The 15,116-nt window shown below is 44.3% G+C and overlaps 1 protein-coding gene across 2 annotated transcripts in view; it reads left to right on the top strand.

The window, feature by feature from the left end:
- The window catches only part of COG7 (component of oligomeric golgi complex 7), a 1,349,184-nt gene that overhangs the window by 1,160,554 nt on the left and 173,514 nt on the right, over positions 1–15,116 (top strand). For both annotated transcript variants that reach the window (XM_069647398.1, XM_069647397.1), the window contains exon 14: positions 9,723–9,863. In XM_069647398.1, the coding sequence (XP_069503499.1) occupies positions 9,723–9,863 (141 nt within the window). The remainder of the gene's footprint in view (positions 1–9,722; positions 9,864–15,116) is intronic.

Raw genomic sequence — 15,116 nt, 5'->3', positions numbered from 1 at the left:
GAGAGAGAGAGAGAGAGAGAGAGAGAGAGAGAGAGAGAGAGAGAGAGAGAGAGAGAGAGAGAGAGAGAGAGAGAGAGAGAGAGAGAGAAGAGAGAGAGAGAGAGAGAGAGAGAGAGAGAGAGAGAGAGAGAGAGAGAGAGAGAGAGAGAGAGAGAGAGAGAGAGAGAGAGAGAGAGAGAGAGAGAGAGAGAGAGAGAGAGAGAGAGAGAGAGAGAGAGAGAGAGAGAGAGAGAGAGAGAGAGAGAGAGAGAGAGAGAGAGAGAGAGAGAGAGAGAGAGAGAGAGAGAGAGAGAGAGAGAGAGAGAGAGAGAGAGAGAGAGAGAGAGAGAGAGAGAGAGAGAGAGAGAGAGAGAGAGAGATATTTTTGGGGTGCATGAGCATCATGGAATTGATATACTATGTCAATATTGGAATGTTGCTTTATGCTATGGGCACAGCATCATGAGTCCTATACAGTGGAATGCCTCCATATATTGGTGGTGCAACATCATGAAAGTGATTTGCAGTGGTAATTCTGCATCCCATTGGGGGCCCAATACCATCATTGTGATTTATAGTGGCAATGTTGCATATTGTGATGAATCCTGCAGAGTCCTCACAGAATCCTGCATAAAGGTCTCCTCCAAGGTGGCCAGGGGAACGCAGCCGCTATCTGATCCTAACCCTGGGGGTGGTATTAGCCAGGTAGGGTGCTGTTAGGAGAGACGCAGTATTCTTCTTCGGAGGGTAAGATTTCCATAATGCCGGAATACCTAATGGTGTGCTATCAGAGTAAGGCTCCCCTTTCCAAAAGCACCCAAGCATTAGTAATAAAAGCCCTTATGGTCAACATGAGAATGGAACATATAAGGATTGATAAGTATGATTTATCCTTGTGTTTGAGCTACAAAATCAAGAACCAACACTTAATTCATCTAAGGTCCTTTTCTACAGGTACATTCTATAAACCGAATAAGTTAGTGTGAGAAACCTAAGGGTATCCTCTCTCCTAAACCCTGTGCATCCCCCAGCAGGTGTCCAGGGAAAGGCCATCGCTATTGGATCTCGACTCTGGGGGCAGGAAGCGAGGGAAGATCACCTGGGTGCAGGTCCTTGGGCGAGATATGGTATACCCCTTTTTCTGTTAGTGACCAGCCCACCCCTTTTCTCATCTTCATGGACTGTTATAAACCAGTTCCCCTAATGTCTCCCCATTGGACACATGACAGTACTGGGATTAAGAGGAAGCAACTAAGAGCAATGACAACTATGCTCTTTCACCACTCTGGTACTGGGATGAAGAAGATGCCTGCTAGGAGCTGGCATGTCCCATTAATTGTGGTCAGGGAGGGCTAATTGAATACTCACACCTGCAGCCTGTCAAGGGGCTACAGGTGTATAAATGGAGACCAGCCCATCAGTATGAGAGGAGGAGACAATGGGGAATCCTATACGTGAACAGCAGCAGGAAAGCCAGCGCAAGTGTGGCGAGGAAGCTGGGACCCAGAGCAAGTAATCGAACGTTACAAAGGGAGCCGTATGGAGAGGCTGCCCCTTTTATGTTTGTTGAAGATGCTGGTTTTCCTGTGCTGAGATGTGGACACAGGGGTGTCTGAAGGGCAGGTGCAAGACCAAGGACGTGAGGAGCAGAAGGCCGCCTTATCCTGAAAGTTGTGAAGTCTTTGAACGCGACCAGTTAGTTTCTTTCAATTGAGGAACCCAGTGCCAAGCATTACACTGAGCTAAGCTAGAAATGCATTGTATCGGAGTGGTCGGTGTTTGAAGAAACACATTTTGGAAGGTCTCTTTGTGACGAATCAACTTCTGGGGCACCAGTGGTCCAGGGATGAATATCGGTTTCTACACCATCAATCAGCCCCACACCCCTAGTACACCAGAAGGGATCCAAACAGATTGAAATACAAAGTCAATTATAAACCTCATTGTCCAATTTTGGTAACGTGACGGAACGGCAGGCTTATATCTGCAAGGTTGTGGATCGTTGGTTAGGTGCAAAACAGCGGAAATACAATTATTGCCCAATGATAAAACGGACTGTCCAGTCAAGGTTGTATAAAAATATCGACTGTATTATTATTATTATTATTACAACAGACAGTTCTAGCACGCTACTAAATACAACCCACACTGTAAAGGATCACAGAGGATGGACAGTTTCACGAAGGAAAGGGATGCACTCAGGATATTGGCAGGAGGGTAGTCGGTAAAGCAGTCAGTCTTAACTGTTCAAGGTTATGTGGTTTCAGCACCACGGGGTCATAAATGTCACTAGGGGCCTTCGCAGAAGGACCAGGCGGACAGAACCACAATATACCTGGTGCTTGAGATGTTCTTGATGCTTGACAAAGTCGAATCAGTTCCAGGACACTTTGCAGCTCCTGCAACAGAGTTCAAAATGGGAGACAGCTGCGGGTATCAGGCGGCAGGCAGTTCGGCAAGCGCGGCTTGGCCTAAACAGCAGCTCTGTGTCAAGAATCGTCTCTGTGCTGGCTGGCGGATCAGGAATGCTGGTCGAGGGTTTCTCGGACGTCTTTAGTGACTGCAGCGTGACAACAGTCAGTGGTGCAGTCAGTCGCGGTTTGAGGGCTCGACTGCCTCGAAAATGTTCTTAAAAGATCGATGCTGGTTGATGCTTGTGTGGCACTCCTAACTTCTTCGCAGGGCTTGTGTTGTCCTTTCAAGGCGGACGGTCTAAAGCTGAGGAGAGTGTTTGCAGGCAACAGCCTTGTCCTTTGTTCAGAGACTCTCTGGCACTAGGAGGTTTGCTGGCAGAACCAAGCAGGGCACACTTTGTGCTGACTGGGTATCGGTTCTAGAGCTTCTGGATGGGTCCTCTGACTCTGGTATCTCCCTCTGCTCCTTGGGAGATGTTTAGGGGAGGGATCGTGCTTCCCCTTTGGGAATCCTGGCCTTCATTCACTGGAGAAGCTTTAAGGAGACTGTACCTCCAGCCAGTATCCAATGCCGAGTTCTTCTTTCCTGCTTCTGGTGAAGCCTTCAGATGATCTGCTAAGTGAGGGCTCAGCCCTCTTTTAAAGCCAAATGGACCCCAGTGATTGGTGCAGGCTAAGCCTACCTTAAGGAACCAATCCAGCGTCCCCATCAACAATCTTCTGTTATGCATGAGGTCAGGACCAGAGTGCTTTGCAACAGGAAAGGTAAGGGGTGACACCATGTACTCCTAATTCTCACCCATCTTCTATTGTAGATCAAAATATCCCTCTTGTTAACTGAGCCCTCTGTGGCTCTTGATGAAATTGCAGGTCTCCTGAAGTTGGTGGTGAGAACAGACTTCTGTCTTCCTCAAATCACATACTTCGTCCCTCCTAATGGCGTCCGCTCTGCAGGGTTTGCCTACGGTTAATAGTGGACCCGTAAATGCCATTTACTCTCCTTCATGCAGAGGGCTGGGACCTAGCTTCAAGGTGACACATTGCATATCAAACAGGTGTTTATTTTCCTGCCCATTGTTAAGGTCTGTGACCAGGCCTATTCGCAGGGCTGCTTCATTTAACTCTCATCAGTATGTGTTACCATCACACAGAGCTTGGACAATAGCACAGGGCAGATCCATGGAGCCTTTCATATTTAATTAGGCTGGCCATGGGAGGACGAAGGTGTTGCCCTTCTTCTAAAGATGTTTTCGTGCACCACTCCCTGTCAGTTATCAAATAAATGTGACAGGGAGGACTGCCTCTGTAGGCTTTGTCCCCCCCAGAGTAAACTGGACTATGTGTTTGTTGTGTGGCGAACATTAGAAAATGTGTGCTGATCAGCCCCGCACATTTTCAGAGGTTGATCTCCCATCATTCATTTTCATTTTCAAAAAATCAAGAAAGCCTAGGCGAGCGTACGCTCACCTTGCGGATGGTCGAATTCCTCACACTCGGGTTCAATCCATTGTTTGGATTTAAATACCTAAGAATACTTTGTATCAGAGTGGTCGCGTGTGGGAGAAAACACATTTTTCGAAAGTTTCGGAAGGTTAACCATTACTTTTTGAAGGTGAATGATGAACATATTAAACCATGGGTAGAAGAAAATGCATTTTGAATGCAAACCATGTGCTTTCTGAATATCGAACTGGATGAAAATCTTATCAAGCGCAACACGTGCCTTTTGAAGACCAAAATGTACACAAACTGTATGTAGTGCATATCGAAATGAATAAAAATAAGAACAAAGGAAACCTGCACTTATTGAACACTAAAGTGAATACAATCGTTTTCTTGATTACCGGGTTTAGTGGAAACCTCATAAGAAAGCAGAACTGTTTTATATTAAGTTCGGAATTAAAATGGAACTTTAATTTCAAGCCAAGCCATTAAATACTGAATATTAAAAATGAATGCTACTTTTCCTACAAGTGAAAACAATTGTGAACTTTGAATATTGAAACGAAGCGGGAAAATTATTTCAACACAGTCACAATTTCCACATACAAGAAGGGTACAAGAGGAACCACAAACTTTAAACAGACAACAGATATTTTTGTGCTGAAATTAAGTCTTGGGGAAGGGAACCCTGAGACTTGCTGCTGGAATAATGTCTTGGGGCAGGGAACCCTGAGACTTGAAATCTTTATTGATTAGCGACCAAGGTTCTTTTTGGTGTTTGGAACTATTACTTGGAACTTGGGGAAGGGGACCCGAGTACTGGTTGAATTACTTTATCTTGAAATGAAGAGAGGTAACTTTGAGACTTTTTGTTGGAACTACTTTATACCTGGAGAAGGGAGCTGAAAGGAAGCTGAGAGCTGGAAGAGGCTCAGAATGTTGTTGCGTACTGTTTCTTTTTGTTTCTGACATCCCTACACAATATATATTAGTTGTGAGGGCAAGATAGGTTTTGGACACAGACGGATTCTTCAGTTGAACCCTTTGACTCAGACTTTCCTTAGTTTTATTGGAATTACAACATTACTGCACCCCCCATCACTGTGACCTCCGAGAATTCTGACTTTTTTTTTATTTTGACCCGCTTTACACCACATATATGTGTGGGGAGTAATGGTATATAATGCAAGTGGAGGTCGGAGCGGGGGGGGTCTCCCCGCATATATATGTGGTGTAAAGGGGGTCGACATTTTTAAAAGTCAGCAATTTCGTGGTCGAAGTGATGGGGGTCGCAGTAATGCTATAGATCTGTTTTAGTTTGGTCGGGTAAATCCACATTGGATTTAGGGAAAGTTAGGCCTTGTTCCATCCTGACATTTAAGTTAATAAAGGTGTTTAATGTACATTTTTTATCTGTTGTCTGTGTCTTGCTTCATGATGCTTTCACATTAGATTAGGTTAAAAATCGAAAAAGCAGATTAAGAACTTTAGGGACTTAAAAGTCCCATAATGCCATAGGTACTGGGATGAGGAAGAGGGGCTCATCGGCACTGAACTGCAGTACGCAATGTAGTGTTTCTGATGATCCACACCTGAGTTGGAATTTTGATTATTTAAATCCCCTTCAGGTGCGGATCAAGAGAAGCAGTAGCAGAATTTGGCAGTGACTGTGTATGCAGCCGAGGCAGAGAAGGGAAGACTATGGGTCCACCAACGCCACGTGCGGAGCGGTTAATAGGCTGCCCTGTGGGAGAGAGAAACTCTCAGCATCCTATGCCCTGCTCTGGTTGCTGGGGAGCACCGGAGAACACTAGGAGCAACACAGCCTCCTGTTGTGAAAGGCATGGGTCACAGGAATACAACTGGAGGTGTCAGAAGCTCCATACCCGACGACCAAAGAAGTCACAGAGGTTTAAACTGACACACAGAGGGAGAAACCGATGAGTTGGCAGTTGATAGATGACCCTGGGGCGCTCCGTCGTAAGCTGCTTGCTAATTATAAGCATTCTGAACAACGAACTAGTGAAAGAAAGTATTTTTGGCACAATATTCATCTTGAGAGGAAGTGAGAGAAGAACGTTTATAACTATTACGGCCCAACTAAAAAGGAGGCAATATTTAAAAAAGGCTGTAACTAGCATTACTCAAGTGATGAGGGGGTACTATTGAATTGAAACTGTACACATCTTGGCCAATGTGAAGAGGGGGCAATGTTTAATCAAGGTTATAAGCACCATTGCCAAAGTCGAGAGAAGGCAATATGTAAACCAGATCACAACCAGTATTGCCTAAACCAAAGAAAGGCTATTGCAAGTAACAGGGGAAACAGATTTCTGGAACAGGGAAACTTGAAATTACCCGGTATGATAGTAGAAACTTAGAAGTGGCAGGAGAGAAGCCCTCTTTGGGGAAAGTGTTAATGGGGAGAGGAACAAAACCTGCATTGCCTTTGGCAAATCAATCAGTGGAGCAAACAGCATCAATTGATGTTTCCTAAAGGAAGAAGTGGTGAATCTTAATGTTGTTGAAAGTCAAAGACTTTGCTGATGTTTGAAGTAAGACTCACCACAGAGTAGTGGTAGTATGTTAGGAGTTTTGTCCTGGCAGGCGAGTACACCAGGAAAGGGTTTGTTAGTGGTAGTCCGGCAGGTTAGTCGACCAGGAAGAAGATATTGAGCTACTGCATTATGGTGAAGAGTTGTGGTGGAAAGAAAGGTGGCAAGACCACAAATATGTTTAGTGAACTGTGGTAAAACCATCCTGATGAAAACATTGTTGTTTATAAAGAAGAAATGAGAGGAGAAGTTGTATTGAAATATTCACTGCAAAAGTGAAGACCAAGACCTTTTGGTTTGACAAACACAAGCTTGTGGAAAACGTTATTGTGAAGCTTGATGAACCTTGTTTAATCATAAGATGATCCAATTGCCAAGTGAAACCCTCAAGGAGGAAAGGGACTTTGTGTTTTAAACAAAATTTGGCTATTCGAAGGAACTTTGTGTTGCCCTTGAAGCAGAACTGAAATATTGAAAATAACTTTACTTATTGGAACTTTTGTTTGAGAAAATCCTGCTTTAAACCTGGGGAATGGGAATCTGGCTCTGGTTACATGGATACTTGATTATGAAAACTTTGTTTGAATAGAACTGTTATTTGTTGTATTTGAATAGTGATATGAATACCTATAGGATTTTATTGATGTGTGAGGGACAGATACCATTTGAAGTTAGTGTTTTTTCCTTTAGTCTTATTTTTATAGGTAGTGAAATCCACGTTCGGTTAGGGGAAGTGAGGTGTTTGTCACACCCTTACAAGTTGATAAAAGGGCTACTTGTGGAAAACCTTTATCAAGTTGTCCGCCTAACACTTCTGACCCCTCACAATATATTATTGTTGTAGCATAATGAAAGTGATTACAGGTGCAATGCTACCATATGCTGCGCATGCAAGATCACAAAACTCATTTACAGTGGAAATACTTCCATATGTTGTGGCTTCAATATCATGAACGTGATTTACAGTGGCAGTGCCACAGATGTGGAAGCAACATCATCAATGTGGCATTGCCACTGTAAATCACATCTGTTGTGGGAGCAACATAATCCTAGTGATTGACAGTGGCAATGCTGGCATGTGTTGTGGATGCAGCTTTAGGAAAGTGATTTATAGTGGGACTGTTGGTATAGATTGCAGGTGCAACATCATGAACTTGTGGGACTTTTGCCAAAAATTGTGGGCGTGTCAATATCATAGTGATTTAGAGAGGCAATAAAGGAATATATTGAGGCACAGCTTAATGGAAGTGTTTTACAGTGGAAATGCTGGCATATGATGTCAGTGCACCATCATTAAAGTATTTTACAATGATAGTGCTTGTGTGTATATTGTGACCACAGGCATCAGTCACATATGTACAATTCTTCTAAAAATTGATTTTTTTTTGTTGTAAATTGTCACCTTTTAACAATTTTTCCTCAAAAATGATGTTGTAAAATGCACTGTTTCAACCCATCACTTGTAAATGTTTTGAGGGATTACTCCACCGACCCCCCCCTTCCATTATTAGCTGCCCCACCACTGCTCAGCCTCGGTAAATCCTGTATATTCACTATTCATTTCTGGATCTGTTTGAATATTATAAACCGTTTACTTTATTTTATTGAGAGGTGTTAACAACACAAATGCTTGTTATTTTAATAGCATTACTTTTCTTTTTCAAATCTGTTTTTGAAATGAGCGTTACACATTAATGCATTCGATTAATTATTAATAGTTTATCAAATGTGCAACTATTATTAAGTTACCCTGCCTTGTCTATATTGGCAGGCACAAGAATGACGAAACCTCTGGTGTGGTTATTCTTTCCTACTCCAACAGCAACATCTGCGCCACTCACTATTGGCAAGTGGTCAACTTAGCCGTGTGTTACAGTGGGAAACGTCGGTGATTACAGCATGCACATGGTGGGGTGGGCCCGGTGCTGCTGCAGGTTGGACGGGCATGCGCAGCACCAGCATAACCTGCTGTTGTGGGACTGCTGTGTGAAGCAGTTTCTGAAAATATTAAAGGGAAGTAGCGCTATGCTTTTGATAGTTTTAAACATTAGCCCAGCATACCCTCATTCAACGAAATTAGTTCCCGTCATTGCATGTTTTTAATGCTAAAACATAGCCCACGTTGGAGCCACAGCAAGGCTGCTTCTCTTTGGGTCCTTACTGTGTTTAGCAACTACCAGTGTTTGAAGAACTGCGGGGATTGGCGAGCACCCAAGCCGAGCTGGGAAATCAGTGTGCTACCATGTGCATCTCTGAGCCCCAGGTTGGATCCCACTGAACAGCCTTGGAAATGCACATCAAGTACACTGTAAAGTTACTTACCTGTGGCTCCCACGGCGACTCCAAATCGCCTTATCTGCTGATCTGCTTCCACTGGGTTTATAGGAGTTGCAGGGAAGGATAGGGGTGGTCACGTGGGGCTGGCTAACCTGCCGCACCAGTATTTTCTCAGACATTATGTTCCCAAAGTCTATGAAGCAGTTCATTGCCTTGTGTTGTTGTCAACGTCAGCCTGGCAAGGCACGCACATTGGTGAGAGCTGAGCCACCCGTCGCTGTGTTGACTGGCTGTTCTTGCCTATTCCCAGACGTCCAGCCTTTGGTCATCATTCTTTCAGCCAATGTACACAGCAGCGTTTCCCTTTTGGTGTGTGGTTTCATAGCTGGTTTCCTATCAATCTCACCGATGACTCAGGAGAGTGTAGGGCACGAATGGGCGGCTTCCTGCAAAGTTATCTTCATCTCACATCTCTTAAACCAATACATCATTTCAGGGCCAGTAATACAATATGTTCTCTCCACTTTGCACTGATTTGTGCATCATATTCCAGGCTAGTTTACGCTTTACAATTGCTTGTGTGACAGATGGCTGCCCAGTTTTCTTCTACCAGACCAAGTAGGGGCACCATTTGGATATTAGCTGTCCACGTGTTTAGAACGTGGCAGCCAAAGGCAGCTGTAAACTGGTAGCCCTATACTCGGGTTCAAAGCTTCACACACCAAGCCTCTACTCCAGGGGTCTGCAATCTGTTGCTCTCCATTTGTTTTGGACCACAACTCCCATGATCACTCATTGCTGTGTATGCTGGCTAGGGCTGATGGGAGATGTAGTCCAAATCTTCTGGAGAGCCAAAGGTTGCAGACCCCTGCTCTAATCCATACATCATTGGGTCCAAACAACTACTGGATCTGCCCATACATCTTGCAGTGCCATGCTCCATTTGGTCTCCTTTGCACAATTGTATTTTACGTCATCCAGTAAACCTGTGTTAGTTCTGCAATGGCACAATTATTAATGTAATCCCACATGTTCTTTTTGTTTTCTTCTCTAGGAGAAAGGGGCTGGCAATAATAATCTCTTAGCTGTGCCACGGGCAGCACTCACACGCCAGAACCAGGTGGCACACCAGTTGGCATTTGACTCGGTTTTCCTGCGCATCAAACAGCAACTTCTACTTGTTTCCAAAATGGAGGTAAGTAGTTGAGCAGAAAGATGGATCTCTTGTCTACACTTTGAATCTCAATAAGGCTTGTGCAGGATGCACTTCTAATGTCTCGTGTGTGTGGCCATTTTCTCTCAATCCCAAGCACAGGCCAGGTAGGATCATTTCCCATTAGTGATGAGCACTACTTGACACCAACCCCTCAATTCCATTCTGCCTTTAGCAAGACTGCACTGGTAGTCCCTTGGTTTTCAATAACAACTGAGCATGTGTACCTCCCGAATTCCCATGTAATTTCATTGCTCTCCTGAAAATGACCTTAAGGTCTGGTATCTATCATGACATCCCTAGCGGCCGCATGGAGTTCAGACTTTTGATAGACTTAGAAACTCCCAGGCCTGAAATTAATTCACCCCCTCATTGGTTCAGAGGGAAACAAAGCTCGTTCAGATCCAGTTCAGAAGCATTGTTCAGTTCGCTGTGAGCTTGCACTACTGATCGGTATTACTGATGCCCCTCTGACCTCTGCTTGTGTCTGCACTTAACACCTGCAACCCGCTGCCTACAATCTGCTGTGTAACCGATTTGTAACACTCTGAAGTTGAATCTGGGACTGTGCTTTGCAAATGTTATGAACACACTTGCCCAAGGTAGATAGCCACATTCCCTCAGCTATGAGAGTACATGTTGACTTCTGAGCACAGCTGCACATGTTGTCACGTGTCCCCGAGTTACGGGCAGGCGTGGCCTAGTTTATTGCCACCGCACTTGAATTTTTTGATTTTTTTCAAGTGTTCACATGTTTACAGATTACGTTAAAACCATGCAAATATATAAAAAAAACGATGATGCAGCATAAAAGCAAGTGCAAGCTTTTAAAATGTCTGAAAAAAACGACACATCCAATGAATCCACCATGAACTAAAATACAATAAGAGCCTCTTGCGATTTCGGAATGTAGACCTAATTAGAGCACTCCTTAAAAAAAAATTGAAAAATGTTTAAAAAAAAAATTTACGTTCGCAGAAACATATTTTGCAAAAACCCATAGAACAGCGTTTTACTCGGCTCTAAGGCTATGATGGTCCAGTAAAGCACGTTATGGTGATTAAGCTGCAATTCCACAAAGACTACATATTCTATTTTGTTGCTGTGGAATGTTCGACCAGCTGCAATTCAATAACAGTATTGCCAAAAGACCTAAAGGAGATTCCAGAATACATTTTCTATGCGTATATGGGGAACATTCTTTTATATATTGTTGTGGTTCATCGCCCGAACAGGACCCATCACAAGAACACTTTTCTTAGAGAATTTGTATGCTGTCTGTTATATGCCACAATCCACTTTATTTTGGTGATTTCTAAAATATGATTACATTTTGCTCCAGTAGAAACTCGTGTTCCCAATGATGCTACATTTTCATGTCTCTTTGCTGCATTGTGTCATAAGGGGAGAGACCACTTGAAACATATTCTGGGCCAAACAACACTCTGAAGCGACAACAGTTTTATGCGGGCACGCGTCACCCCCTCGGCCATTCCAGGAAAAGTTCTCATTTCCATATCATTCTCGCAGTTTTGAAAAGGTGCCTCTTTTGCCCTGTCCGCCCCGAACATGGGTGTATAATGCATGCGACGCACTGGCATCTCCTGAGGAAGACTGTCTGCCCCTGCAGAAGGTCCTGGCCTACACCACTGTGCAGGTGCCACTGCCCCCCGCCACGTAATGCGGGAGGTATGGCTACAGGCTACGCACCTCGCAAGGACCCACTGAGGAAGACGGTCTGCTCCTGGGGAAAGGTCCTGTCTACGCCACTGTGCAGGTGCCACTGCCCCCCGGCCCCTTACGCGGGGGAGATGGCTATAGGGTATGAACCTCACAAGGACCTGCTGAGGAAGACTGTCTGCTCCTACTGTGCAGGTGCCACTGCCCCCTCCCCCCCGCTCCCCAGTGGTCGAATTGAGCGGGAGTGGTCGGGAGCGGTGCTCCTCTACTTCTTTTAAATAGGTTTTACCGTTCCTATACTTTTATTTTAAAAATAAACCCTTCTGGAACGGTTTCGTTTTAAAATAAAGGTGTAGGAAGACGTTGAAACTTGCACTTTCAGTGCACTGCATTGGATGTTCCCTTAAACATCAGGTGCATGTGTTTTGGGGTTTGTATTGTGCATGGGAGGGGGTGCCTCAATGGGGTTTGTGGGGAGTGGTGCTGCCCAGTAGGGAACATAGTTCCACTACTTCTTTTAGTACACTTCGACCACTGCCGCCCCCTAATGCGGGGGAGATGGCTACAGGGTATGCACCTCACAAGGACCTGGTGAGGAAGACTGTCTGCTCCTGGGGAAAGGTTCTGCCTACGCCACTGTGCAGGTGCCACTGTCCGCCCCCTAATGCGGGGGAGATGGCTTTAGGATATGCACCGCACAGGCATTTGCTAAGGAATACTGTCTGCTCCTGGGGAAAGGTCCTGGCCTAAACCACTGTGCAGGGGCCACTTGTGGTGGTGAAAGCTTGTACCGTAGTTTTTGAAAAACCGTTTGACTTTTTATTATATAAGCATTTCCAAATGAATTCTCTGATGAGCAGAACCTGATATTGTTCAAAGACTAATCAGAAGTGGGGCCCCAGAATAATCAGGCAGTTTAAGAAGCAACACTCCTTTGACTGGTCACTGTTGACTTACGTTGGTGGAAGTTCATGAATCAATGTGATTTACAAATGTACATATGTATACTGCAGCCGTGTAAAGATTGGCCGAAGGCTTACGTTTATATCTTACTTATGTATGCCCACTTGTTCAAACGATCCTCTTTCTATGTACCATTTCACTACCACTTCATCATCTGTTTACAACCATTGTAGCTTTCTAAAGACATCCAGCCAAAGGACTGCCTGTGTAATCTGTACTGTTGTCCTATGTATGGTAGGAATGACTGACAAACTACCAAATATAGAAATAACAATCATTTGTATACATTTTAGCACTATGTTACCACTGTAATGAAGTGGATTTGTGGTTTCCTGCAGCTAACCCTTTTAAACCACCGAGAGACATGTTTTTCTTGCTGAAGGAAGCATGCAAAAGAAGAATAGCTGGGTAAATGTATGTTGGCCAAGAGCACTCGCTTTATGTTGGAGAGACTGATCACATAGACTATGCCTGTTCATCTCATTAAAGCCTACAATTGCTTAGCAGCTGCATCCTAACTGCAGATTGCTTAACCCATCATGCATTGCGGCCCTCAAGTCCATCTGCCTCATAGCTAACTCTCATATATGGCATGTTGCAGAAGCAAGCACCCTGCACACGTTTGCCAACTGCTTTGTCCTTCCAGAACACATTTCCTCCTGTCTAATTCAGGATAGTGGGAAGTTTGAATGCAAGATGCACACTTTTCTCTGCAGGGTGTGATCTGTACCCTTTTCTTTGCATGGTGGGACCAGACCTAGATTTCCCTTTGGGGCTCGTTTGGTTCCATGACCAATCATATTAACTTGTGATTTGGACCGCACTGTTGCCAGCACTTTTCCTAAAGAGGACTTGTTTGCCTTGAAACCTTTGGTTGGTGTTACTATGTGTATAGCCGTTATTCCCTTGGTGTCTTAGAGAGACCTGCAGCGTTTAGGCTGGTCTTCAGTAGAGCCTGAACTTTTCTTAATCGCCCATTACCCTCCAGCGGGATGTTGCCTCCCTTTTGAGAAGGTTCAATTTATGTTCAAAAACTGGAGGGTGAACCCTTGAATCTGCCTCCTTTGTAATGTGGGAGATTGTCACTTGTGTGATGAGCCTAAGCAACCTGTGCTGTTCTGACAAAGCTTAGGTCAGCCTTTTTGAAGTCTGCCTGTCCTGATTCTGAGCCCCAAAGCCTTTGCGTATTAAACGAGCACTGCTTTGACCTTACATTAGAGAACCTGCTGGGACAATTCAATACCCATTTCCTAGGATATTTTCTGCATGTAGGGTCCACTAGGAATCCTACAATATATGTGGAAGCAGCAAAGCTCCAATCTGGGAAGAACACCTTGAGCCCTATTTGGCAGATATGGGCTCAGAATTTCTTTTAACTAACTTTCAACAAATGGAGGAGGAAGGGAGTACTGATGAGGGTTATGATGCTCCCACTGAAAGCAGCAGAGGGCTGAACACTCTAAAAGGACATAGAAATCACAAGAGAGCACAATAATGTTTGACTGTTTCATTAACATTTCAAACCTCGACCCACCACATCTCGGGACATCTACCTTCTATCCAAAAAGAGTGCCCAAACAGCCTAAGCACAAAATAAAACGTCCCGAACAAGCATATCACAAATACAGTTTGGATGCATGTTTTTGTCAGCTATTTTTAAAATCTTTACAAGGTGGATTTGGTATGCAGTGATTTTAACGAATTGAAAAATAATGAAAAAATATTGAATTAAAAAAAAAGATATATATGTGGGGGTGAGGTAAGGGGTTAAATCGGGTGGGGAGTGGGTTTTAAACAAAGGGAAACGTTGTTTGGCGGGAGGGGGGGTGCCCCCCTAAAAAAGAAACAAAATAAATCAATATTTCTTAATTGTTATGGATTTGTTAAAAATGCATTCTTCATTTTGTAGTTTGTTAAAATCACATGTGCCCTGTGTATTTCAATCTGAGGGAGACTATTCTGCTGTAGAATGTAGACTCCCAGGAGGACAACCTTGCCTCTAGCACTTCACAGGCCCCTGTCATGTTGGCATCCACCGGTCCTAGGGAAGAAGATGCACAGTATTTACGACTGCTCTTGTTCCTCCTGCGTTCGGCTGTGCGTATGGTAGCTTACTCCACTTCACAGTGCAGCCTATAGCAGGGTATGAGCTCATCAGTTTACACAATAGTGGGAGAGGGGGAGCGGTCCTGGCCTGTATCCCTACACAGGCATCCTTGTGGCACAATCAGAGATCAGTGATTTCCACTGCTTTTGTATGGAATATCTGTTTTTACAATCCATCCCCAGTCCCACTCCTCTGGATAGGTGAATGTTGTTATAGCAGATTCATTACCCCTAAGGCAACAAGCCTGGTATTTACACATTCTCAAATCCCCTCAGCTGGAATGTTTGCAAACATCTGTGTTTCCTTTAGGACTTTGAGGAGGGCATTTTTAATAGCTCTCATTCTAGCCCTCCACATGTAGCAGAGAACAGATGAAGTAGGCCGTGCTCCCAAAATGGGATGAAATAGTATGCCTGACCTGCCACAGTGCAGAAAATAGTCCCCAGAGCTTCTGGAATTTGAAGCACAAAGCTCATGCATGAGGA

Source organism: Ambystoma mexicanum, chromosome 2q (assembly GCF_040938575.1).
Source record: "Ambystoma mexicanum isolate Mex_15411 chromosome 2q, UKY_AmexF1_1, whole genome shotgun sequence".
Classification (NCBI taxonomy): Eukaryota; Metazoa; Chordata; class Amphibia; order Caudata; family Ambystomatidae; genus Ambystoma; species Ambystoma mexicanum.
The sequence above is the reverse complement of the archived record's forward strand: the minus strand, read 5'-3'. Positions and strand labels throughout refer to the sequence as shown.